Source organism: Planococcus citri, chromosome 1 (genome assembly GCF_950023065.1).
Source record: "Planococcus citri chromosome 1, ihPlaCitr1.1, whole genome shotgun sequence".
In the NCBI taxonomy this organism is placed as follows: domain Eukaryota; kingdom Metazoa; phylum Arthropoda; class Insecta; order Hemiptera; family Pseudococcidae; genus Planococcus; species Planococcus citri.
Genome location: NC_088677.1, coordinates 43,918,559 through 43,943,080, shown reverse-complemented (window position 1 = coordinate 43,943,080; position 24,522 = coordinate 43,918,559). Strand labels below are relative to the sequence as shown.

General features: G+C 34.1%; 2 protein-coding genes across 3 annotated transcripts; one reads left to right on the top strand and one right to left on the bottom strand.

The window, feature by feature from the left end:
• Nucleotides 1-257: 257 nt before the first annotated feature.
• Nucleotides 258-8,321, bottom strand: Spt6 (transcription elongation factor Spt6). Its single transcript, XM_065345166.1, has 28 exons — nt 8,047-8,321; nt 7,900-7,978; nt 7,621-7,817; nt 7,434-7,544; nt 7,192-7,352; nt 6,973-7,113; nt 6,788-6,896; nt 6,554-6,694; nt 6,287-6,481; nt 6,076-6,218; nt 5,687-5,997; nt 5,485-5,614; nt 5,194-5,373; nt 4,961-5,126; nt 4,693-4,869; nt 4,189-4,614; nt 3,983-4,120; nt 3,606-3,901; nt 3,326-3,527; nt 3,078-3,252; nt 2,873-2,994; nt 2,531-2,778; nt 2,249-2,453; nt 1,863-2,174; nt 1,527-1,767; nt 1,352-1,458; nt 1,097-1,275; nt 258-1,024 (listed from the first exon to the last, which is right to left on the bottom strand). The coding sequence occupies exons 1-28, from the start codon at nt 8,080-8,082 to the stop codon at nt 952-954; spliced, it is 5,001 nt and encodes a 1,666-aa protein (XP_065201238.1). The 5' UTR covers nt 8,083-8,321; the 3' UTR covers nt 258-951.
• Nucleotides 8,322-17,812: 9,491 nt separating this feature from the next.
• ArfGAP3 (ADP-ribosylation factor GTPase activating protein 3) lies at nt 17,813-21,730 on the top strand. 2 transcript variants are annotated; one of them, XM_065345160.1, is made up of 11 exons: nt 17,814-18,040; nt 18,169-18,360; nt 18,441-18,572; nt 18,719-18,856; nt 18,998-19,129; nt 19,212-19,352; nt 19,417-19,547; nt 19,618-19,746; nt 19,832-20,138; nt 20,208-20,408; nt 20,746-21,730. In XM_065345160.1, the coding sequence occupies exons 1-11, from the start codon at nt 17,966-17,968 to the stop codon at nt 20,764-20,766; spliced, it is 1,599 nt and encodes a 532-aa protein (XP_065201232.1). In that variant the 5' UTR covers nt 17,814-17,965; the 3' UTR covers nt 20,767-21,730. The 2 variants fall into 2 exon arrangements, with proteins under 2 accessions (XP_065201233.1, XP_065201232.1); XM_065345161.1 differs by lacking the exon at nt 18,719-18,856 and having other exon boundaries at nt 17,813-18,040.
• Nucleotides 21,731-24,522: the final 2,792 nt, after the last annotated feature.

Below are 24,522 nucleotides of genomic sequence, written 5' to 3'. Positions count from 1 at the left end.
GAAATATAATATCAAAACAAATATCATCACCGGGCAACAATTTTTTCAAAACTAAAACTGCTTTAAATTTCATTCGCCGAATTGAAATTTGCTTCGTTATCCTCTTGTTTCGCTGTCCCTGTTCGAAAGTTTTTTGAACTTGAAACGTTCTCGAGATTTATTCGAAGAATTTGACATCGCATTCCATTGTTCATTATTAAACTCGATTGCGATTATGTTTGCACCAAAATACATGATATAACATCAAATCATAAGCGCGCAGTTCATCGATTTTTATTCACATACAATTATGAACACGATACAATAAAATTATAAAATAAGAACATAGATAGTACATGAATTACATATAATAAAGTAATTTTATCAAGCATACATCAAGTATATAGGATCAATTAAAAATTTGTTTACATGAAAAAACCTATCACCTCCAACTACAATAATTATTCTTCGATGAAAAATACGAAGTCATTCAAAAAGAAAATTAAGAATCTCTCTAGGTAACTAAGAAAATATAAAAATTGAATCACCAAAATTAAATACCAACAAAGAAAGAATTTAAATCATTAATAAATACATAGAAAAAATATTATTATAATCGCGTATCAAACGCATTTTAAGAAAGTTTAAAACTTCAAAATTATACAAACGATGATAAGGAAAACCAGGGTTAAAAAATTTACTAACCATTATTCAATAAACAATTCGAACAAAAGTTATCTTCGATGATAAAGATACGTATATAAATAACAAACATGGTAAATACATACATAGGTACATTGAACGTGGACAATTATTTTACATTCACATTTCACAAATTGCTGCAGTCGTTGATTCGTAAATCAAACAATACTTATAGCTTTCGATAACTCTCCGATACACTTAGAAATAAAATTAAAACTTCGATAAAATAAATATTAAAATCAAAGAAAAGAAATTCGTAAACAGACAAAATTAATCTTTCTTCCTTTCTTTTGCCCACTCGGCTGCAATTTTTCCCCATTCGTTGGGATTTGACGGAGTGTTTCTATTAAAGGTATTGATGTAAGTTAGAAAAACACAAAAATCATCAACTTGTTAGAATTGCATCGATACATACCTTGGCAATGGCGATTGATGATGAGATGGTGTTCGATGAGCCATATTCGGATGCATGAAAGACGCTTGGGCAGGTGTTTGTTGACCATATCTTGGGGTCTGAGTATGAAATGGTGTTCTTGGTGTTTGAGAGGGATGTTGGTAGGGAGTAAGGTAGGGTGTTTGCCCAGGTGTGTATGCCTACAAAAAAAAAAAAAACAATCAGCATTTGAATAAAATAATCGGTACTTAATTATGTATACGTCGCGATACTTACGGCAGCATAAGGAGGCATATTGTAAGGTGTAGCCACACCGTAATGAGGTGTATGACTTAGATGAGGTGTATGAGGAGGCGGCATAACGGGCGTCATATGTGGCATTCCTGTGGGAAAAAACAGCTAATTAACTTGATTCATTTATAGAAAATTAGATGAAATTACAACTGCTTACCGAGCATAGGTGTCTGAGGATTGTACGGAGTATTTCTCGCACTATGGTTAGAATGTGGAGTCATCGCGCTAGGCGTTCTAGGAACTGGATCGTTGAAATGCTCTTTGAACCATTTCAACAAACCATTCAGCGATTCGAATATTTGTTTACGGAACCTGAACCCGTCAGGTGTTACCGTCACATATTCAAGTCTAATAGATTTTCGTGGTAGGTAAAACAAGATGAATGCACCCGGCACTTTCTACCATTGAAAAGTACAAAATGAAACAGAAAAAATTACAATTAATTTCCGAAAGAAGAAATCCACACGTGGAATTCGTAATAAAATATACTTACAGCATAAACGGAAAATATGTAGTGAATCTTCTTAGGATTTTTCTCTTGCTCCTCGCGAAGAACTTTCTCGGCAATTTCAGCCTTACCACCTTCTGTATCTTTATAGTATTTGTAAGTTAATAAATCTCGGGCACAAGCGGCCATTGGATTTATATATCGAGCAATAATTTCATCTAAATCTTCAAATTCTTCTGTTCCTATCACCAAAGATCGTCCAAGGGAAAAGGCGTTCATTTTATCTTTTTCCAAAACGTCAATATGCTGATATATGTTATCCGCAACTTTCCATGTTACGGTTAAATGATCGGTTCCCTATAAAAAAGAATTCTGAATGTATTTCAAATTGATCGATATCGGCAAATGATATTTTTGTATTCAATACATACCTTGCTGGATGGTCGAATGATACATTCTCCTTGATCCATGTTTTCCATTAATGCAACAGCTTTAGAAAAAGAGATATTATGAAATGACGGATGAACAATGACTCTTTTAGTATACGTTTGCGATGTTTTCATTTTCTTCTTATTTTCCTCTATTTTTTTGTCGTTTGTTTCCATTTCAAAGTCGTAAAACCCATCTTTCGGCGGTCTGTGGTAGAATAAATAATTGATAGAAACTTCAATTGGAAAACGATGTGACGCAATTGCTTCATAAAACAAAATTACCTCCATTCGTTATTTTCGTCATTCAAGTCAGATGTCTTCGAAGTTGCTTCTATAGAGAAACGTTCTACGTCGATTTTCATGATTCGACAATGTATCATTTGACCAATTTGCACTCGTTCCTCAGGATTATTCACGTGCTTGTCGGATAGAAATTTCAAAAATATACATCCGCTCACTCCATTGTCCAGACGAATTCTTACACCGATAGCTTGACCAGGACAGCCACCGGCATCAAAATGATTCCATACCTACACAAAAACAAAACGAAATAATTATATACAATGGCAATTCCTCAATATGTAGTATATTATCTTCGATTGAATTTTCATTTGTAATGTTCACCTCTGAAAGCTCTGGGAAGTCACTTTTCAAACAGAAAGGACACTGCCATAAACCAGTTTCATCTTTACGAACAGGATTCGCTTGATCCAATTGTTCAGTCTTGGGCCTTTTGCGCAGAATACCTAAAACATCGATTTTTTAAGAACCAGTTCTATTCAAAATTCATCACGTGAAAAAGAATTACTCAAACAAACAATTATCTCACCAGTTACAGTAGCAAGAACCATTTTTCCAATATAGAACGATTCGGGTGTTTCTTTGGTGAGTAAATCGAATAATTCTTCTGCGTTAGGCGGGGTATACGGAGCTCGTAAATCTTTATACCGATGATTCAATTCGGCTCGAATATCGTACAGCGTGATACTTTTGTTACCGAAACCCTAGCGAATTAGAACAAACAAGAATTTAGCAAAGCTCTAATCAATTTTTTCACAAATTTTCAAAATTAATTACCTGTCTTTCGAGTTCTTCCGCGAAAGCATCTAAATCTAAATCTTTCAGTCGATCAGGTGACTCTAGAATTTCTTCTAAAGCGCCAGCTGGATTTGTTTCTTCGTCGTCATATTCTAAAGCATCCACAGCCATTTTCCGTGCCCATTCGTATGTTTCCGGATGAACACGAGATCCATCTAGGACTTCGACGTACGCTTCAGTACTGAATGAAGTAAAATCCAAATAAGTAATTAAAATTTTCAAAATCATAAGATAAACTGATCGCTAGTTATTTGTATACCTGTCACCCAATGAATTGGTGTCAATTTTAATAAAACCGGCGCAATTTATAAATATTTTCGGTCCCATGTGACACATGGTAACTAACTGCGTTCGATTTTCCAATCTTTGATTATTTTGTTTCAGAAGTTTAATCAAAGCGGTTGCTTTACGCGGACCCAAGCCGCAAACGTATTGCAGTAAATTCCCGGAGTAGACCTGTTGCACCACTTGATTGATATCAACTCCGACCTCGTTAGTTCTGTTGACAAATTCTCGAGTGATTGCTTCCATAAGATCTTCTTGGGTCACGTAATCCTAAGAGAGAATAAGAATGAATAGTATGCAAGTAATATATTATGTAAATCGACATTTTGCATTGGTTTCTTCAAAGCTCACCTGTAATGCATGATACCGCAAGCATAAAATTTCATCATCATTTGTACACAATTGAGAAAATTCAACTAGCGGATCTTGCATTCTGCGGGCTAATGAAATCGCTTGTCTTAATAATATAGGATAATCTCTGAAATCATTCTAATAAAAATTACACATATTAAAAACAAAGCAATTGCAAAAACCACTTTAAACAACATTACACATACTTCTCCTTTGATAGAATTTGCATATATTTTGGCTAAATCGTTATCTAAGACTTCAACAGGAATCTGGGGAAATTGTTCGTCTTCCACTAACAGAGCTACTTGTTCTTTAACATCTTGAATAATCATAAGGGCGTCACGAGATTCCGCCCCTACACAAATTACGTGAGGTTTTTTCGTTAATATAAAATTTCTCAATGCTTTGAGGTCGGCTTCTTTCATCATTTTTTCATCCTCGCGAAAGGAATTCTTTCTTCGAAGTAAATTCGGAAGACGTAAGTGATCAGTGCACTCTCCGTCAGGAGCTATCACGCATGCAAAAGCAGCTTGAGAAAGATCTGGTACAAATGATAAGCCCATAATACGCAACCCTTTAGAAGTGTCCCAATCATCGTCCTCTTCTTCAAAATCAACGCTATAAGACGCTACCTATTCATGCAAATAACATAAAGTCTATTAGACGAATGAGAAAAAAAACGACGAAAAATTACGCTTAATCAAACTTACTTTCAACCAATTGTACAATTTTTGAGAACATAATTTCAACACGCATTCTTTAGCTTCGGCCAATAACTGTGTTTTTAGTTCTTTGATTATATCGGGCCATAACATTTTTCTATACGCTAATTCAATAATATCATTACGTAAGTCGTTCCATTCTTGTACGACACTGCTAAATTCATCCTATAAGCAAGATAATGATGCCAATGATCAATCGAAACTATCGTCAACATGAATAATGACTACGTAAATAATTATTTGAGTTTAAACGTACTCTGATGTACAAAGATTTCATTTCTTCCAAGTAAGATCCAGTAGTAAGGCCTTCGATGTCATCTTCGAAAGTAATTTTCAATAATTTGTCTTCTTCAGCGATATGTAATTTCAAAAATTCTACGCCTACTAATTCCCGAACTGGTTTTCCTTTCAAGTACTTGACACTAGCATTGACAGAAAAGTTGATAAACGTGCACAAAAACGCGGTTTCAATATGGAAAACAGTAATACCTATAGCATGTATGATTTTCGTCTATTTCTTTGATACCTTTCTTCGTAGGTATCACGTTCAATTTGGCGCGTTCAAAGAAAGCATCTCTGAGTACTTTACGAACTAAAGGTTCTCTAGAAATCTGAGTCGCCACCATATACTTCACAGCTTTCAAAACGTCTTCGGAGGTTTGGAGAATACTACAAGCAAAATAATTCAATATACTCAATCCGCCGTGTAAGTTCTATCATCGATTTTAAAAAAGGTGCGTATTAGTTCGCTAAAATTTTCATCCACTGAAGAATACGTACGGTCCTTTATACTCTTGAGCAAGTTCTATAGGCTCTATTTCTTCTTGTTCTACGTCATGACGTTGATAATTATCTCTAAAATTTTCAGCGAATTGCTCTGGCTTTAAACCAAAACGTTTAGCAAATCCCTCTGTAAAATTAACACAGGAAATTATAACATGAGTCACATAATTTAATAACGTTTAAAAAATCGTATATTTACCTAATTTAGCTTTTCTACAAGTGGCATAAGGACCACTACGAGCAGCGGGTTTAATGACTTCGGCTTCATTTTCTTCGGGTTCTGGTTCTTCAGGTTCATCGGGTTCTTCTTCATTATCATTATCGATGACGCTTTCTTCATCGTCTTCAACATTCGCACGCTTTCTTCTCGACTGTTTTCTAGCTTGCCTCCGTTCCTCTCTTTCTTTAGCTCGTTTCTTTTCTTGCATTTTAGGTATTAGATGACTGTAGTAAAGTAGAAAATGCATATGAACATCTTTCAGCTCTTCAGGAGTTTGAACTTCCTTCACACTAGAACGAAAAAAAAAAATTGTCAAATTCATAATTGAAAAGGAAAAAAAAGTTGAAAAAACTGTAATTCTCATTTACGCTGCTATATCTTCTTCAGACAATATACGAACGTCTTCAGGCAACGGAGCATTTATGTCTTGAGTATATTCTTCGAGTTGGAATTGACGCATGTTTTCAAATAATTCGAGCAATGCTTCTTTTCTAGCTTTTAATTGACACCACTGTAAACCATGAATTATGCGAATAGAATGAATTCTACACATTAGTATTTGCCCATTCGTTGACTTACCTTGCCGTCATATTTGTAAACTTTCCACAGATCATTTACATTCAATTCTGGTAGAACGTACTCTTTACGATAAAACGCAATGAAAGGAACTTCAAATTGCTGATTTCTCATAAAATCCAAAGCTTTCTTGATTTTACCGATAGTAGGATTTCCTTTCTTTGTAACAGTTCTAGGATCAACACCACCTTTGCAATCCTAAAGAAGAGCATCCCATGTAGTTTTTTCAGAACAACAGTCATTTGTACAGAAGAAATGTATGTCACATACTTGCGTGGAGACGGTCGGTTTACAAAAAGCTTGACGATAAATCCAATTTGCTTCTTCTTCCAACTCGTTTGAGTCGTCTGCTACAGGCGTAACTGGAATATCACGCAACTGCATTCTTTCAGGAATATCATTATTCCTTATCTATAAAACAAGTCCAACGATGAAACATTCAGCGGGGATTAAACATCAATCACGTAAAAAAGTTTCAGATATGTTCCTAGACTGTGTGCACACCTGATTATCGAGATCTGTAAAATGGCCTCTTTTCAATTCACTGGGCTCGTAAATTTCAAATATAGATTTACGAGTGGGTTTCTTGCGAGCGGCTTTCTTAGCTTTGCGTCTATGATACACATAATTAACATAATTAAAAATGGCCTACAGCAGAACATCCGAAATAAATGTCAGAATGAACTAACTTTTTAGGTTCCCCTGTATCATCATCCATGTATTCATCTTCATCTTCGTCTTCGTCTTCTTCATCATACTCCTCGCCATATTTTTCGAAGTCATCGAAATCGAAATCCACTCCAAAAATATCTTGAGCTTCTTGCAATGCTCTAAAATTGATATTATCATCATAAATTAACAGAACGTACAAAAAATATGTGATATTTCAACAGCCTGAGTGAACTTACGCATCATTGAAAATATGCTTGCGCTTCTTCTTCCCCGCAGTTATAGGACGTCCATCATCGTCAACAATAAAATCATCCTCATCGTCGGTATAACCTTCTTCATCTAAATTTTCTTCGTCATATCCTTCCTCACGGGATCTTTCAGGCCGTTCATCTCCTTCCTACAGGCACAAGAATTGTCGATCATTACAGCATATATATGACATTGATTGAAACTTTTCAGTTGGATAAAATAAGATTACATGATCCGAAGCGCCATCGAATAACTCATTTGCAATAGCCTCTCTATCTTCACCTTCACCTTCTTCGCGTTCATCGTCATCTTCGAACTGACGCACACGTTTGAATCGTTTCTACAACAAAAATGTACACAAAAGGATTAGTTTAAAAAGTTGAACTAAAACTATGAACAAATCGTAAATGTCTTACACGTCGGGCAACTTTGACACCCAAATTTTCCTCGATTAAATCATAATCTTCATCTTCTAGCCGATCATCAAGTTCTTCATCATCGCTTTTTTTCCGTTTCTTTGTGGATGAATCTGAGTCACCGCCATCGCTATCTTCTTCAATAGGATTATCGTCGATCAGGTCTCGCAATTCTTCTTCGTATCTTTGTTCGTCGTCTATATAATGTACGAAGAATCAAAATTTAGTACATCGTAAAGTTGATGATTTCGGGTGCTCATGATGAACTCTAACACTCACCTTCATCTTCTTCATCGCTTTCTACAGCTTTCAATCGTTGGGCCTTTCTTCTTTGTCCCTCGGTCAGTTCCTCCTCGTCCTATAATTTACATAGTTCACAGTAAATGTAAGCAGGGGTATTACCGATAGAAAATTATGATTTCTTACCTCACTTTCTACCGCTTCGTTGTCCAAGAAATCCATTCTTGTCGGCGTAAGTAGATGGATTCAAGAGGAAGTGAAGCGTTTGACAGTTGACTGAACAACGCGCACTCCTGATTTTAGTGTATTATCGTCAGTATTCGATTATTTTGCGCAATTAATACACCATTTTTGTAAATATCAATAATCAAAGCGAGAAGCGACGGACGACGGGACGACTGATGAAGGGAAGGGATGACTGATGAGAGTTGTTGCACAGTAGCAGATTGATTCGCAGATAGAACACATTCACATCGTATGATGGGTGGATGGCATGCATTTCCCACAAGCGCTGGTCTCTGTCTTTCTCAAATGACGCATGCGCAGGAACAATGGGTATAGAATCGTATGTTGAAGATCAAAGATGTCATGTTGTGTCGCCTCATTGGCTCATTGGTCGCCTTGAATACCTACCTACTTCTTCCGTTGGTTGGGTAGGTTTCATATTTCAAGTCAGGGCTGCATACCGATAAACATAAACGGTATTGGTACCAGGTATTGGTATTTAGCATACAGTTCCCAAACTGGTATTGGTATTTCGGTATTCTCCAATACAGATGCCAAATTTTGGAACTTTGGTATTGGTATTTTATTATGTTGTGGATTTTTTTTTGGTATCTGGTATTGGTATTGGTATTGTACCAATATAATACCGAATAAAAAGTGTGTTTTTAGGCCAAAATGAACAAAGTTTTTCCATTTTTTTTAGAAATTACACTTTTTTTCGGCACACAGGATGAAGGACCCCCAACAAATACTAGTATGTTGTGAAAGTAGAAGAATGTAGGCTGGTGGGCGAACGTATATAGAAACTGGATACGGCAGTATCGTTCTTTCTTATTCGCGTTATTTTACTCGTTCAACGTTAGATATCAGGGATACCCATGGTGAAACGGCCAATTTTACTCATTCCACGCGTTGTGCATTTGTTATAGGAGTTGCCTATGTGCTTTATGTAGGCATGATGAAACGTACCTACAATTTACTTATCCAATTCGTTTTTTTCCTTTTATTTACCTTGCTTTATTTTTTTTTACTGAGTCTCTCAAAAAACATGGGAATGGTATTTTATCCTACTACATACTAAAATAAAACGATTTTCGACGATTTTTAAAATAATTTGTAAATCTAAATTTGTTGATAAGTTATTTATTTATTTAAACAATATTTTTCAGTTTTTCACTGCATTATAATGGGTAATTTAGAAAATGTATCCCATTTTTTGGAATTATTCCAGCAACAGTAAGAAATTATTTCATATTTGGAGCAAAATTGTGGATACATACATTGAATTTTTACACTCAATAGCGGTTAAACAATTTAAATCACCTTCACATCCTTGAAAATCATATTCTTTTATCGCCCAAAATTAAGGGGTTCCTTGGAAAAGCGGCCTTAGTCATTTTTTTTGTTTTTCCGATTTTTACATAGTACCTAGTGTTCTTACTTCTTCCATAAAGAAATAGAAAAAAACGAAAAAACGAATTGGAAAATGTTTACTTGTACTTACAGGGAATCTACCACATGATAATCTGCGATTGGAATGAAACTTGGACTGGTGGAAACTGGAAAGATGACCTCGAAAAACCCCCATCCCCCAGTTTTCAGCTGATGAAGTTGATTTTTCGATTTTTGGCAAGCATTTGTAGTTTTGTGACCACAGACCACAGGTAAAGCTGTTCAATTCAAAAAACGGGGAAAAATTACAAATATTCATCTCTTTATCGTATCAAATTCCAGAGCTCAAATTTTGGCCAAAGGCAGTCTTCGTATATGATCGACCTATACCATCATTGACCAGATCAAGCCGTTCGGCCAGAAAACAGGATTTTTCACTATTTTTTCTCATGTTCTGTGAATACGAAAAAGTCCGTTTCTCCTCATTATATGAACTTCAGCAGCTGAAATTTTGGCCGAAGGGTCTATGCTTGATATCTAATCGACTGGACTCTACCGCCGGCCGGATCTGGAATTATCATCTGAAATCGATTTTTTTCACAAGCAATAAAAAAAAAAACTGTTTTTTTTGAACGGACAGCCGGTTTTGGACGATGATGTTATTATGCCAAAATCTGAGCTCCATTAGATGAGCTGATTTATATTTTACTGGTTTTTCAAGTTTTCCAAAAGCTTGAATTAGCAACCAGATGGACAAAAAATTCGATTTCTCATGATTATTCCAGATACGGCCGATGGTAGTAATTAATCAATTAGGTATCAAGCACAGACCCTTCGGCAAAAATTTCAGCTGCTGAAGTTCATATAATGAGGCAAAACGTACTTTTTCGTACTTATTCACAGAAAATATGAGAAAAAATAGTGAAAAATCCTTTTTTCTGGTCAAATTGCTTGATCCGGTCAATGATGGTAGGGTCGATCATATATGAAGACCGCCTTTGGCCAAAATTTGAGCTCTGGAATTTGATACGATAAAGAGATGAATAATTATTTGTAATTTTTCCCCGTTTTCTGAATTGAACAGCTTTACCTGTGGTCACAAAACTACAAATGCTTGCCAAAAATCGAAAAATCAACTTCATCAGCTGAAAATTGGGGGATGGTGGTTTCTCGAGGTCCTCTTTCCACCACTTCAAACAGTTCAAGTTTGATTTAATTCGGAGATTATCATGTGGGGTGATGGTTCCGGTTCCCTTGTTAAAAAAAAATTCAAGTCTCTTTGAACACTTGTAAAAATCAGTTTAAAAAATGACGTATGTTCAGGATTACTAAAATGATCCCAACCGTCGGCATAAAAACATACGTGCCTAATATTGTGCATGAACACACAAATGATCGTAGTTTACACCGTCAATTCTTGGTAAAAAAAAAAGAGAAAGAAACCTTAACTTTATAGCTCGTAAATCTTGTAGGTTTAAAGTTTCAATTCTATAGTAGACGAGTAAAAAAAATACCCCTGTCTAAATTCCCTTGCCCAGCTGATTGAGTGTCCTTGAAGGCAGTTAGCGGCTACACATTTAGAACGGATATTGGTGATGACTGCATGATGAAGAAAACATTCTCCTAATACTTGTAAGTCGTAACAATGCGCTGTTTGGCGCTAAATGAATAAGGGAATCGTGAGATGTAGCCTACTAAAATGTTTATTGTAGGTATGCGCATGAAACACTGCAAAAAATCCAAGAGTAATTTTTAATTTTACTGGAAGTACCTTTTCAAAGTAAATAATTATTTTATAACATTGTTAAACCCCACCTATCAACTTCAAATAAACAGAGTGGGTAGGTATATAGGTAGGTACTGTATGCTTGAAATGAAGAAAGAAATAACTCTGAAAAAATCAAAATTCATCAATTTAGAGGAAACACCTCTTCACGAAAAATGTGATTCTTGGGTTTATATTTATTTTGAACTGAAAATATCAGAACAATTTGAAATTTCGTACATGGATGTCTGATCATCCCAAAAATGAATAGATTTTGAATTTTCATTTTTGCCTTATTTCAAGAAAACGACTGATTTATTCGATAAAATGATAATGACAAAAGTTGTCTGAAATGCCAAGTACTATAGCAGAATATAAGGATTTCAAATTATAATTACGTACTTTCGTCTACCTACTTTCTACCTGCTTGGGTAGGTAAATGAAAGTAGGAAATTAACTTTCAAAACCGCTGTATTCCGCTAGTACTCGGCATTTTGGACAACTTTTGTCATTATCATTTTTCCGATTGAACAAGTCCTCTGCTTAAAATAGAGCAAATAAGAATTTCGAAAAAATCAAAATTCATTTATTTTGGGTCAAGATACTCCGAGATGATCAGTAAAAGATGGGTTCCACTTTCATTTAAGGTCGCTAAACTCAAATTTCGATGCTATTGCATCCCAAAAATCAATCCCGCATCCCAATCATAAAATTAACCCCCAAATTCAGTAAATTCACCCTTCTCCCACTAAAACAAACTTTTTGAAAAAAAACTGTTCACAGGCGCATCAATAATCTTTCAGTGGGTTCACATACAAAATTTCAGCGTATTCTGATGATTTGAGCCCAAAATACAGCCAAAAAACACATTTTTTGTCAGTTTTTCATCGAAACGAGAAATATGGAGGTACAGTGTATGAACTGTAGTAGGCTTTATTTTACTATCTGAAATCTGCGTTGGAACTTTAAAAAAATCAATTTCTTGGGTTGTAATGAAAAATGAAGCTGTAATTTGGCAGACGAATTCATCACTACACTATCATTGAGCATTTTGAAGCATTTTTTCAAAAAAATATTTTTCTGGGGAGAGGGGTGGATTTTGGAGTCAACATTATAATATAGGGATTCATGGTGTTTATAATTGGTAATTGAAGTGAAATTGACCCCAAATTCGAGTTCATTGTGAAATTTAGCCCAAAATCGATGAATTTTCATTTTTTTAGAATTCGTTTAGAGCTTTCGCCCTCTTGTGAGCCTGTTCTCTTTTTTTAAATCAAAATAATATTAACATCCTGAAAAAAATATTTCCAAACTTAAAATTTTAAAAGCTTAAAAATAGTTTTCACCCTCGCAAATGGCTGTTGTACCTACAAAGCTTCAGATAACTCGAAGTCTCGTAGTCTTCCCCATTACCTATTCAAAAAAACAAAAAAATAAAAAAAGTTCCCGGATGCTTGGACACAGGCGCAGCAGTTCGAGTAGGTAGCAGCCATAAAAACCAAAAAAGCGATTACGTGAAACTTTTTTGAAAACATCAAGCGAGATATTCGCAATCCGAATTCTGTATTCAAAACTACATAATAATATGATTTAAATATTTGAATAGGTATGTACTTTCAAATAGGTATGTTATTTTTTCTAAAAAATTAATTGTTGAGAATTCAGTAAAATCATTGCTAGTAAGTATCCGAAAATTTTTTGATGTGATAAACTGACAAGGGAACCTCTTGAGGTGTCATCATCCGATTCGAACAGGATCGCGATTTTTGGAAAGAGCATGGTCTAAACCCCCCCGAACCAAATTTTCAGCTGCCCAGCTTGATTTTTCGATTTTTGGCGAAAGTTTGAAAATTGAAAATTAGGTAACTGTTTCTGGTGATTCATGTTTTTTTTTTTTTTTAAGTTCGCACTATGATCAGTAAAAATGATCAAAATACGAGTAAGTCCTAAAACTGATATTGTGATATTTATTCCCCAAATCCAAATTTCACCATTTCCAGCCATTCTGGAGCCTTCAGCGCGATTTTTCAATTTCTCCAGAATTTTGAATAAGCTTCAGAAGGCGTGAATATGAAGTTGGGTAGCTAAAAATCGAATTGCGTGTTATACTCGACCTGTTAAATAAGTTTATCCACATTTGAGCCGATTTTGGGAGGGACATCTCAAGAGTGGTTTTTTGACCAGGCTTTTTTCATAATAAAAATATCTAAAAAATTAAGTTTCGCGTTTGCGAGGAAATTTTGGAAATTGGCACTAATCGTTTTTATCGAGTTCAGAATCAGCCCCCCCCTGTTCAAATTTTGCCGTTTCGAGCTCTTTTCGGAGCGTCCAGTGTGATTTTCTGACTTTGTCCTGCTTTGAATATGATGGTATGGTCATTGTCGTATGACATAATAAAACAGGACAAATTCGGAAAATCACCCTGTTTCCAAAAACGATTCGAAACAGTGAAATTCGAACTGAGGGGGGGGAGGGTGGTTCTGAACTCTATACAGCGGTTCGTGCCAGTTCTCAAAATGTCCTCGCAAACAGGAAACTTTTGATTTTTTGGAAGTTTTATTATGAAAAAAGCTGATAAAAAACTGCTCTTTAGATGTCACATCCAAAATCAGCTCAAATGTGAATAAATTCGTTAAACAGTTCAAGTAAAACACACAACTCGATTTTTAGCTGCCCAATCTTCATATTCACGCCTTCTGGAGCATTCAAAATTCTGGAGAAATTGAAAAATCGCGCTGGGGGCTCCAGAATGGCTGGAAATGGCAGAATTCGCTCTCGTGGGGAGTTCTAAAAGGCTGGTCAAAAATCCACTCTTGACTCTTGAAGTGTCTCTTCCAAAATCGGTTCATTTACTGATCAAGTACGTACTTTTTTTCAAAAAAGCACAAATCACCCTTAACGTCAATTTTGAATTTTCAAACGTTCGCCAAAAATCTAAAAAGAGATGACTTGTCACTTTTGAGCTGATTTAAATTGACGAATTTTGATTTTTAGAGAATTTTTATTTATTTATTTGTTTTTTTCCAAGCATAGGGCTCGTGTAATAAAAAAATGATAATGACAAAAGTTGTTTATTAGAATGCGGAGTACTACTGGAATGCAAAAGTTTTGAATGCTAATTTTTTACTTTCATTTACCTACTCAAGTTGAAAGGAAGTAGGTAGGCGAAAGTAGGTAGTTGGCATTTGAAACCCCTGTATTCTACTAGTACTTGACATGTTGAACATTGAACAACCTTTGTCATTATCATTTTTTCGATTAGATGTGCCCTGTTTTCAACTTTAAGTCTTGAATATAAAGCATAGGCCTAAAGGAACTTTGAAGAAATCAAAATTTGCCAATCTATAATGAGAAAATTCCACAAAACAGTTGAAAGAACAAAAGTCAATTTCTTGAGCTGGCTGTAATGATCTTGATTATTTTTTTTTTGAAAAAATGGCTATTGTACATACTTAGGTAGGTACCTACAAAGCTCCGGATATTTCAAAGTCTCGTAGTTTTCCTCATTATCTATTCAAAAAAAAAAAAACAACAACAACAACAACAACAAGAAAAAACGAGTTCTTGGATGTTTGGACACAGACACAGCAGCTCAAGTAGCAGTCAGGGATGCGAACCGAAAAAAAAAATTCGGTTAAAGGTTAATAGGTTCCTGAAGGTCCCTGAGAAAAAGATTTTGGTTAACAGTTACAGGTTACTTACCCAAAATTAAAAATTTGGGTTCTTGGTTATGGGTTCGAAAAACATTACCGTAATTTTTTTCAGGTCAAGGGTTAAGGTTAGTGTAATTTTTTTTTGAATTTTTTAAAAACTAAATTGTCCAAATGCGTGTACATAATGTATACCTAACCTACCTACACTTCTTGGTACATATTATTTATTCAACTGTGTATAACAATAACGAACCTGAATAACGAACCTGAAAATGCACCATTTTAAACCCAGTTCTGCGAAATTTCAAAAAATATTGCCCATTTTTTCAAAAATAAAATACCTAATCAGTCGTAGCCTTCAAAGACTCTTTAAATCCAGGCAAAGTTCAGAATACGAATAAAAATGAAAAATTCATCAATTTTTTTCAAGTTTAGCGCAAAAAATACTAAAAAATTGCGATTTTATAAAAAAAATATTTTAAATCAAATTTAAATTACATATATCTATTAATTATAACATTTATAACTGGCCGAAAATTTTCAAATCCCTGAGTAGCAGCTATAAAATCAAAAAAGGGGTGAAGTACGAGAGGTAGGCTTGGATTGGAACAAAAAATGAAAACTTTTTTCGAAAACATCAAGTGTGATATGTATTTGCAATTCGAATTCTGTTTTCAAAAATATGTAATATCTATGATTTAAATATTCGAATACTTCAGTTTCAAACATGCGACTGTTTTTTTAAAAATTTGTTGAGATTGAGAATTAAGTAAAGTTATTGCTAATAAGTATGTAGGTATAGGTAGGTTCTAGGTATGTATCTGAAAATTTTTCTGTGTGACAAACTGAGGATAATAAATTTGGTACATTTTTCAAAATGCAAAATTAACTGACTCATACTCGTAGAATGCCTCGCATCGCATCAAAATAAATAAATGTAATTTACTTTATAACTTTTTTGTTTCCAATTTAGAATTTAAAAAACATTAAACAACATAATTATTAATTCCCTTCAAAAACATCCAATAAGCAACTTGAATAACAAAGGTTCACTTCCGGAATATGTGTCCCACTCCCATTATTAATTAATTATGTGTTCTTTTTTTTTAAATTTAAAAAGTTTGAAAGTAATTCCAGTTCTCAACTAACGTAGGTTGGTAACATTACATTCAACTGACCGTTCATGCGGTTCAGTACTATGCACGTCCACCGGTCTATTATGATTCTCGTTTCTCCGCGCGCAGCGTTGCCACGAGTTACACCATCCAGTTTGTTGGGGGTCTTTCGTCCTCATTCCCTTTTTTTCTATTTATACACCTCAATTTGTGAGTTTTAGGTTCATAATTATCACTTACAAGTTTTTCAATATGAGTAATTTATTAGTTATTTTATTTATAATTTTATAATCAATCAAAAAATTCAAAATACCATAAAATACCAATACTAAAAAACAGGGATGGAAGAGCCGGGAGCGAGCCGGAGCCAGAGTCTGAAAGAGCCGGATTTTTTGAGGAGCTAGAGCCAGAGCCAAGAGCGGGAGCCCTGAATTCAAGGCTCTTCCATCCCTGCCAAAAAATACCAAAATATACCATTGAAAATAGTGTTGGCCTGAGAATATTCTCAATGCGCATAATCTGAGAATATTCGCGAATATTCGCGAATATTCTCAAATGCTTGGAGAATATTCTCTCAAAAAAATAAAAATCAAGACTTTTTTCAAAAAATTTGAAGATTTTTCTACAATTTTCCACAATTTACAAATTTTACATCTACTTTTCTTTATAAATTTCGAATTTTCCTTAATAATTTGAAACCTTTTCAATGGAAATTTGGAAATTTTCCAATTATCTCTAAACTAAGCAATAATGTTCTAATTTTTTGAAAAGATTCTGCGGAATATGCGCAAGAATACGCGCATATTCTTGCGCATGCGCAAGCAAAAAAAGAATATTCGCGAATTTGCCCAACACTAATTGAAAATTATTTCGGTATTGGTATTTTGGTACTAATACCGTTTCAAAAACTTTATTGGTATTTTGTAAATTGGTACTTTGTCAGTCTGCTAATCGGTATTGGTAAAACGGTATTTGTAAATTTTTTCAAAATTTGCCGGTATTGCCGGTATTGGTATCAGGGATGTTCCTTGACATGTCAAATAACTTTTTTGACATTACATGTCAAATAACTGTCAAATAACTATTAGTGTCAAATAACATGTAAAATTACATTTGAGAATGTAAAATAATTCAGCCAATCACAGACAAGGAAAATTCACTGATAATAACTGATAACTCAGTAATTTTTCAGCTTAAGAATGAATTATGAATGATTACGAGTCAAAATTCGTTTCAAAATGGAAAAATTTTAAATAAATTACCACCAGTAAGGCTGCAAAGAGTAACACTTTCATTTCATCTCATGAAATAACGTTAAAAACACAAAATCACAGTCGAGTCAATGAGAATTTATTCATTAATAGGTATCATTATTCGGATTTGTTTTCACAATCATTGCTCTTCCAACAGTATCCTTTGGTCTCATTCTCATCTCATTCCTTTTCACATTTATTTTCACAAAACTTTCAAATCTAATTATACTCAAATTTCAAATCAACGCAAATGAGTTAAATCAAACTAAGTTCAGTTCAACATCAAAGAAACAGAAAGCTCAATCAAAATCAAATACCTACTTGTTAATTGGCTTGTGAGAATTCGATTTTGAGCATTTTTGTAGTTTTTTTACATTTTTTTTAGTTATTTGACATGTGTCAAACAATTCGCGTTATTTGACAATGTAAAATTACGTTATTTTACACAGTTATTTTACAGTAAAATAACTCGAGTTATTTGACGGAACATCCCTGATTGGTATTTTGGTACTTATATCGGTATGCAGCCCTGTTTCAAGTTGCTTGTGAGTTGTTGTGTCAATTTTATCTGTGGTTGTAGTGTGTTGTGTTGTCCTGCAGTAAATTTGATAATGCGTGTCATCATTTGGTTGTCCAGTTAAATTGGTTTTTTCGTTTTAAATTAATTTTCGATTAATTAAAAGTAAAGCCATAGTTTTTGAAATGGCTCTCGAAGGACCAAGTAAAACCGATATTCAATTGGTGTTTAAACGTCTTCGTGCTATCCCTACGAACAAGGTAACGTTGTCTACTAGATTGATTATCTTTTCAATTTCAGCTCAGTTTTTGGGACTCGAGGTCATCAAAATTCGTTTTTTCATATATTTTCTTTTCAGCTGTAATTTTAAGTATTTTTTTGTGTGTAGGTTTGTTTCGACTGTAATGCCAAGAACCCCACTTGGGCAAGTGTTACTTACGGCGTTTTCATTTGTCTGGATTGCTCAGCGGTACATCGCAGCTTGGGAGTACACTTATCTTTTGTACGATCTACGCAATTGGACACTAATTGGACATGGTTGCAGCTTCGACAGATGCAATTAGGTGGAAATGCCAGCGCGGTATGCTTCTAAATTAACGTATCATCACAGAATGTTGATTGATATTTAATTTGTTCTATGTATTGCGTGTGTTTTTTCAGAGTTCATTTTTTCGACAGCACAACTGTACTTCAAATGATGCCCAGCAAAAATACAATTCTAGGGCCGCTCAGTTGTACAAAGATAAATTATCTCAAAGTGCTACGCAAGCTCTCAAAACCTACGGAACTCAAGTGAGTTTAAAATAGCAGAATTTACTCGTTTGGTTTTTGTTGAAGTAGTTTTTTTTGACTAACTACGAAGTTTGTTGTGTGAATTTTTACGTGCTTATTTAACTGGTAAATTGTTATCGCATTTAAACAAATTATTTTCGAATCAGCTCATGATAGACAACGTCAATCAAGGAAATATCGAAGATTCGTCCGAAAAAGAAGAGCCTGATTTCTTTGAAGAGCATTCAAATTCTGATAATATCAATAGTAAAATTGATCAAAGTCCTGCTCTGTCTGCCAAAAAGGTTTGTGTGCTTTTCGCTTCTGGGGAATTTGGTTTATTGAATTTCGGTTTTCCTTGGAAAAATTCGTCCGTTTTAATAATACATGTACAAATACGCCATTTCTAAAAATAAGTTTGTTCGTGTTTGTTATTTTGCTAACAGATAAACCTGAACGAATCCATTTCCAATGCTCCAACAATTGCTCCCAGTGTCGAAAATGCCTTTTCTTCGAACATCAATACTGAAAAATCCCATATAATTGGAGTGCGTTCTACAACCGCGAAAAGATCAACTGTAAGGATTTAAACTTCATTATTACGATGTACAACTCGCATTTAAATTTTTATTTACAAAATTTATGGAATGAACTTTCTAGCTTGGCGGTAAAAAGGGTGGTCTCGGTGCCCAAAAAGTGAAAACTAATTTCGCTGATATCGAAAGAGACGCCGCTCTCGCAGATCAAATCAAATTTTCAGAGAAACAAGAATCGGTCAAAGTGGAAGATACGGATAATCAAGTAATCATTTTTTAAATTATTATTTTTCTGAAGAAAAATTGATATTACGTGAGACTATCTTTAGGTTCAGTCAGTGAGACTTGCGTATCAAGATTTGAGCATTCAACAAAAAAAAGAGGAAGATAAACTGAAACAAATTGATCCCAAAAAAGCAGAACAGGTCGAAAGGTTGGGGATGGGATTCAATACAAAGTCGTAAGTGTTTTTTGATCATTTGTATTTTGGACGTGATTATTCGAAAATTCAAACGCTTACTTTTTTATAGCGGTGTGAGCCATTCCGCTTTTAATGATATGAAAACGTTAGAAGTTGACGAGCCTGTGAAGAAAGATGTATACAGTATGTTAGACCGTTCGGATGAAGATGACTTCTTTGAACGTTTCACCAGTATTCCGTAAGTCACACCGATAGTTAATTGATCACTCATTAGAATATCGTATTAGCTAGTAATTTACCCGAGTTTTTGGTGATGTGTATAGAGAAATAGGATCACTGCTTGCTGAATCTAAAAGTAAGAAGAAGTCCAGTTACGAAAAGGCCAGTTACGATGCATATGATACGGATATATTGAGCATCGATCGAAGCAATAATGATTATAGTTCCAAAGTTGTTTGGGAAGAACCTAAATCTTATAGTATTCCGAAGACAACATCTACTGCTCAAGCTCAAAAATCAGCTAAATCGTCCACTTCCATATCTTCGAATTCTTCTGGTGAAGCGCAAAAGAAATTTGGCGCGGCTAAATCAATTTCGTCGGCTCAATATTTCGGAGATAATAATAATTCTGTGAGTATATCCATTTGAGTGCATTATTTTGAGCGTTGCAGCCTTCATCATTTTTTCGAAATTTTTCAGGGTGACGATAGAATGAATTTGTGCCAGTTTGAAGGTAGCACAAGTATATCATCAGCAGATTTGTTCGGCAGGCCAAGTATGGAGAATAGCGGAATTCAGGCTCCTGATTTTGACGACGTGAAAGAAAGCGTAAGATTAGGAGTAACGAAAGTCGCCGGTAAATTATCGTCGCTAGCGAACGGAGTCATGTCTTCCATTCAAGTAAATTATTAATAAGTTTGTTTTTTTACGCGGATTCTCGAAAATCGGTTTTTTTGACGTTTTTGAATCACTTTTTAAAACACTTTAGATTCCAACCACAAACTTACGAAATCTCAAGTCTTCTCTCTTTAAGTGAACGCGGTGAAATTCTAAATCTATATAGTTTTAAAAGCTACTACCCTAGCAGATTCTAGTGGATTTTTAAATCTGCCAGAATCCAGACTTATGAGAATTTACCGAAATCCGTGTAAAAAAAAAACAAGCTTATTGTTTCTCTTATGCATTTACAAAACATATTGTGTATCTAATTTTTCCATAATTTAATTTTTCTTTTCAGGAACGGTACGGTAATTACTGATACATAATGCGCTGCTGTTTCTATTTTTTCTAATTCAATTGCCGAATTAATTAAGAATTTTTTATTACAAAAAATCTGAAATCCTCGCATGGAAATATCTGTAATTTTTTCGCATCGTTATCTGTGATTTCCGCTATGAACATTACAGATAACTCGATATTATAATTTTATTACGGAAGACGTGTTTAAATAAAGAGACAGTATGACGAGAAATGTGATTTCAGCAATCGAAATACCCTCGTTCAGTTATGAAATGTTCGATGGTTTAATCTATATGTATAATATCAATTTTTTGAAAGGCTTTGTAATATTGTGTGATATCGTGCATTTGAATAATGTTTAATCTTTCTCACCGGTGGTAATTTCATTCCTACGTCTCTTACATGTGAGAAAACTTCAGCTTAATATCGCGACTTAGCATAATATGTAGTAAACTGCCGCCGATCCACTGTCTCATAAAGATCGATAAAAGTCAATTTTTAAACTTTTTGTGCCACTTGAAATTTAGTGAATGTTGAGTCATTGTGTATATGTTACCAATGTTGTATATATAATGTTTCGTTTATATCCGTTGATTTGTATTAGTTTAAGTTTGTCCGAAGAGATTGAAAATGATGTAATTAAATTATTCTAATACCTTATATACCTACGCGAACGGATTAATTTATAATATTACTTTGTTTAAGAAGTTTTACATCGAATACCTTTCATTTTTGTTTCATATTGTATTTCTGAGGTTTGGGTAATTTTTAAAATCTAGTTGTGTTTTTTTTTTTACCAGTTTCTAGAACAGTATAATTTTTATGATTTTCAAAGTCGTAAAAATTTTCATACGAAGTGAAAATTACGTTGAGGTATTTGTTATAAAACGTTTCACGTTCTATTTCGAATATATTTCCGCGCGGAAAACCTATGTACGTCAATGTAACACCTGTTATCGCAAAATACATGATTTACGTGAAAACCTTGTTTTTTTGGTTAGAATACCTATTCGTTAAAATATTCCCATACCTTCAGTTTTTGGATAATTGTGAATGACGTTTGGAGTATTACATTTCATATTTCTGTATTCATATGTACGTCTACGTACTTTTATCAATAAATTTTGAACATTTCATTTTTGTAATAGGTATGTATTTATCGGATGTTGTTTTTATTTAGAGCAAAAACAAGGTGTTGTAAGTGTCTACAACAAGGTTGATCATAATACTCGTGCTACGTTTTCAATCCGTCTTTTAGATGAGTATAACGTTGAATTGTTATCATTTCTCGAACGGGTCATATATTAATTATTGAATTACCGATCTGTGGCATAATAATGGAAAATTTTCGAGTATAGGTAGGTTAATGCTTTTTGAAATTATGTAATAAAATGCCGTCCTCGAATATGGATGTATAACAGTATGAATACGGCTCCAAATTGTCATCCTTGATTTTAAATGTTTGGAAAAACAATTGTTATCTGCTCAGGTTGTACAATTGTACATACATTGTACAGCCGTGGGCTGATATGAGATACCTAGGTGGTGTATCCCGGCCAATATGTATTGTGGGGTGGCGCAAGTCCAGTGTCTATAATTCATACATACATATGGTTCTACATAAATGTACATAGTTCAGGTTATGATTTTTTTAACACAAACCTAACCGTAGTACAAATGAATTAATTTTTTTAAAAATCATAATTAGATAGTACTGTCAAAACCCCTAATTTCGGACACTTTTTCACGTTTTTCGAAAAGGGCTTTAAAACGAGCGATTCAACTTGGTGTTTATCTTCACATTCTCATAGAATGTCATCGTGTGAATCGTTTTTGAGCATCAATTTATAAATTTTACGTGATTTTGTTTATTTAATTTGAATCCGAAAAGTGTCCGAAATTAGGTCCAAGGTACCCTAATTTCGGACACTTTTTCTTTAACGTGGGAACTCGAAAATTTTAGTTGAAAAAGAAATTATTTACCTCTGAAAAACAACTCCAATCAAAAACAGCTCGAATCATGATGTGAAATGTAGAGAAAAACAATTTTTCAAGGAAATGTTCAGCACTCTCATTATCCACTTTCTCATTAGAAAAATAAGTTGGTAACATTGAACAATTTCTTATCAAACTCCTTGTTGATGATTTTACGACTCCGACTTTTACTTTTCAGAATGGTTTTTAGGAAAATGAGTGAAATAATAGTACAATATCTTCATCAAAACTGAAAACACTTGAAAAAATACCGTCGAACTCGAAAAATACACATTTGCAAGTGCATCAGTGTTACCCTTCCAATCTCGGTAAAGCGTTAACCAAAGTGTCCGAAATAATGATCCGTTTCGCAACTTTTTCAGTTTTTAGGATTTAAATAATAGAAACAAAACGTGAAATTTGATAAATGAATTTTATTTTTAATTACCAGTGACTTCTTGATATTTTAGAGCGATTTTCGTGGTTATGAAAGCATTTGGATAGACTCTGTGAATAACTTTTTCCCCACACTTTACATGAAGCACTTTGTAAAGTCCATTTTAATGGCTAAATAAATAGTGTAAAATGAAAATTCTTACATCAAGGAGATTGTCCGTGATCTAAACTAATAGAAGAAGTGTTCACTTTTACTTGTACCCTTGGTTCTTATCAATAAAAGAGCAAAAACACTGAGTGTCCGAAATTACGTACCCTGTCCGAAATTAGGGGGTTTGACAGTATCTTATCCATTTGAATTGAGTATAATGTAAGCAAGCATCTACTGCTGCAATTCGGTGCTGTATAAACATTCTAAAAAGGTGAACGTTGTTTTACGAAGGAATGTATAATTTAAAAATTGGTAATAGTAATGCTCGTATTATGAAAATCGTGACTTCGTTTTTAATACCTAGTTACTCTCCTACCGGCTACCTAAAGCTTCCAAGTCCACAAAAATTTGAACGAAGGGCCATTCAATCGACACACCTCGTGCATGCTTAATTTTCAACCAATATCTAACGTAAAATACGCTGATAACGCAATGCACGATTCGATCACGTAAAACTTAACCCCTTTACGTCAATTGTGATCATGTGAAAATGAGCGAAAACGTAGAAATCCGATAGACTTCCATCTTTTAGAAGTGCTTGCTTTTGATAAAGGTTGATGCACAGAAACAATATCACGTGTTTTAATTAAATATTAGGTACTCGATAACATAAAGCTACATTATGATCAGAATCATTTCTTCCTACTTTCGTTTAGAAATCAGTAAATATTATTTTGTAAGAACATGTAGGTACTGTATGATGCAATACTCGGGTAAGGCGGCAGTCTGCAGTCAAAAAGTACTTAATTTTTTAAAATACGAGGCACATAAGTAATGATTTCGTAATGCCAACTTACTGCGATGAGTACGAGTAGCATGATGGTATAATTTTTTTTAATAGGTAATAGAATACCAACTGCGACGTTTCAAAAATAAAAAAATAGAAGACATACCTAATCATGTGAATATTATAATCTACAAAAAACACACTTACTTACTCAAAATAAAATACATAATAATAATGTATGCATTTATAACCACGTACTCGTACACTTATAGTACATATCAACTGTAATACATAGTACATACATATATACATAAAACTTGATTCTGATTTTTTTTTAATACCTGGCTATTACCCACACAGGATGAATCATATGTTTTATGTAAGAAGTGAATGTAAAGATATGTTAGGGGTAAAATACTCAAGTACCTAATGAAAAATACAAAAGCTCAGATTGGTCATATTGTATA

What these genes read in the sequence shown, in the direction of transcription:
- Spt6 (XM_065345166.1), bottom strand. Translation starts at nt 8,082, where the DNA reads ATGGATTTCTTGGACAACGAAGCGGTAGAAAGTGAG. An exon ending in ACGAAGCGGTAGAAAGTGAG is followed by an intron (nt 7,979 to 8,046) that starts GTAAGAAATCAT and finishes TGTAAATTATAG; the next exon opens with GACGAGGAGGAACTGACCGA. An exon ending in TTGTAGAAAAGCTAAATTAG is followed by an intron (nt 5,615 to 5,686) that starts GTAAATATACGA and finishes TTAATTTTACAG; the next exon opens with AGGGATTTGCTAAACGTTTT.
- ArfGAP3 (XM_065345160.1), top strand. Translation starts at nt 17,966, where the DNA reads ATGGCTCTCGAAGGACCAAGTAAAACCGATATTCAATTGGTGTTTAAA. An exon ending in CTGCTCTGTCTGCCAAAAAG is followed by an intron (nt 18,857 to 18,997) that starts GTTTGTGTGCTT and finishes TTTTGCTAACAG; the next exon opens with ATAAACCTGAACGAATCCAT. An exon ending in GAACGTTTCACCAGTATTCC is followed by an intron (nt 19,747 to 19,831) that starts GTAAGTCACACC and finishes TGATGTGTATAG; the next exon opens with AGAAATAGGATCACTGCTTG.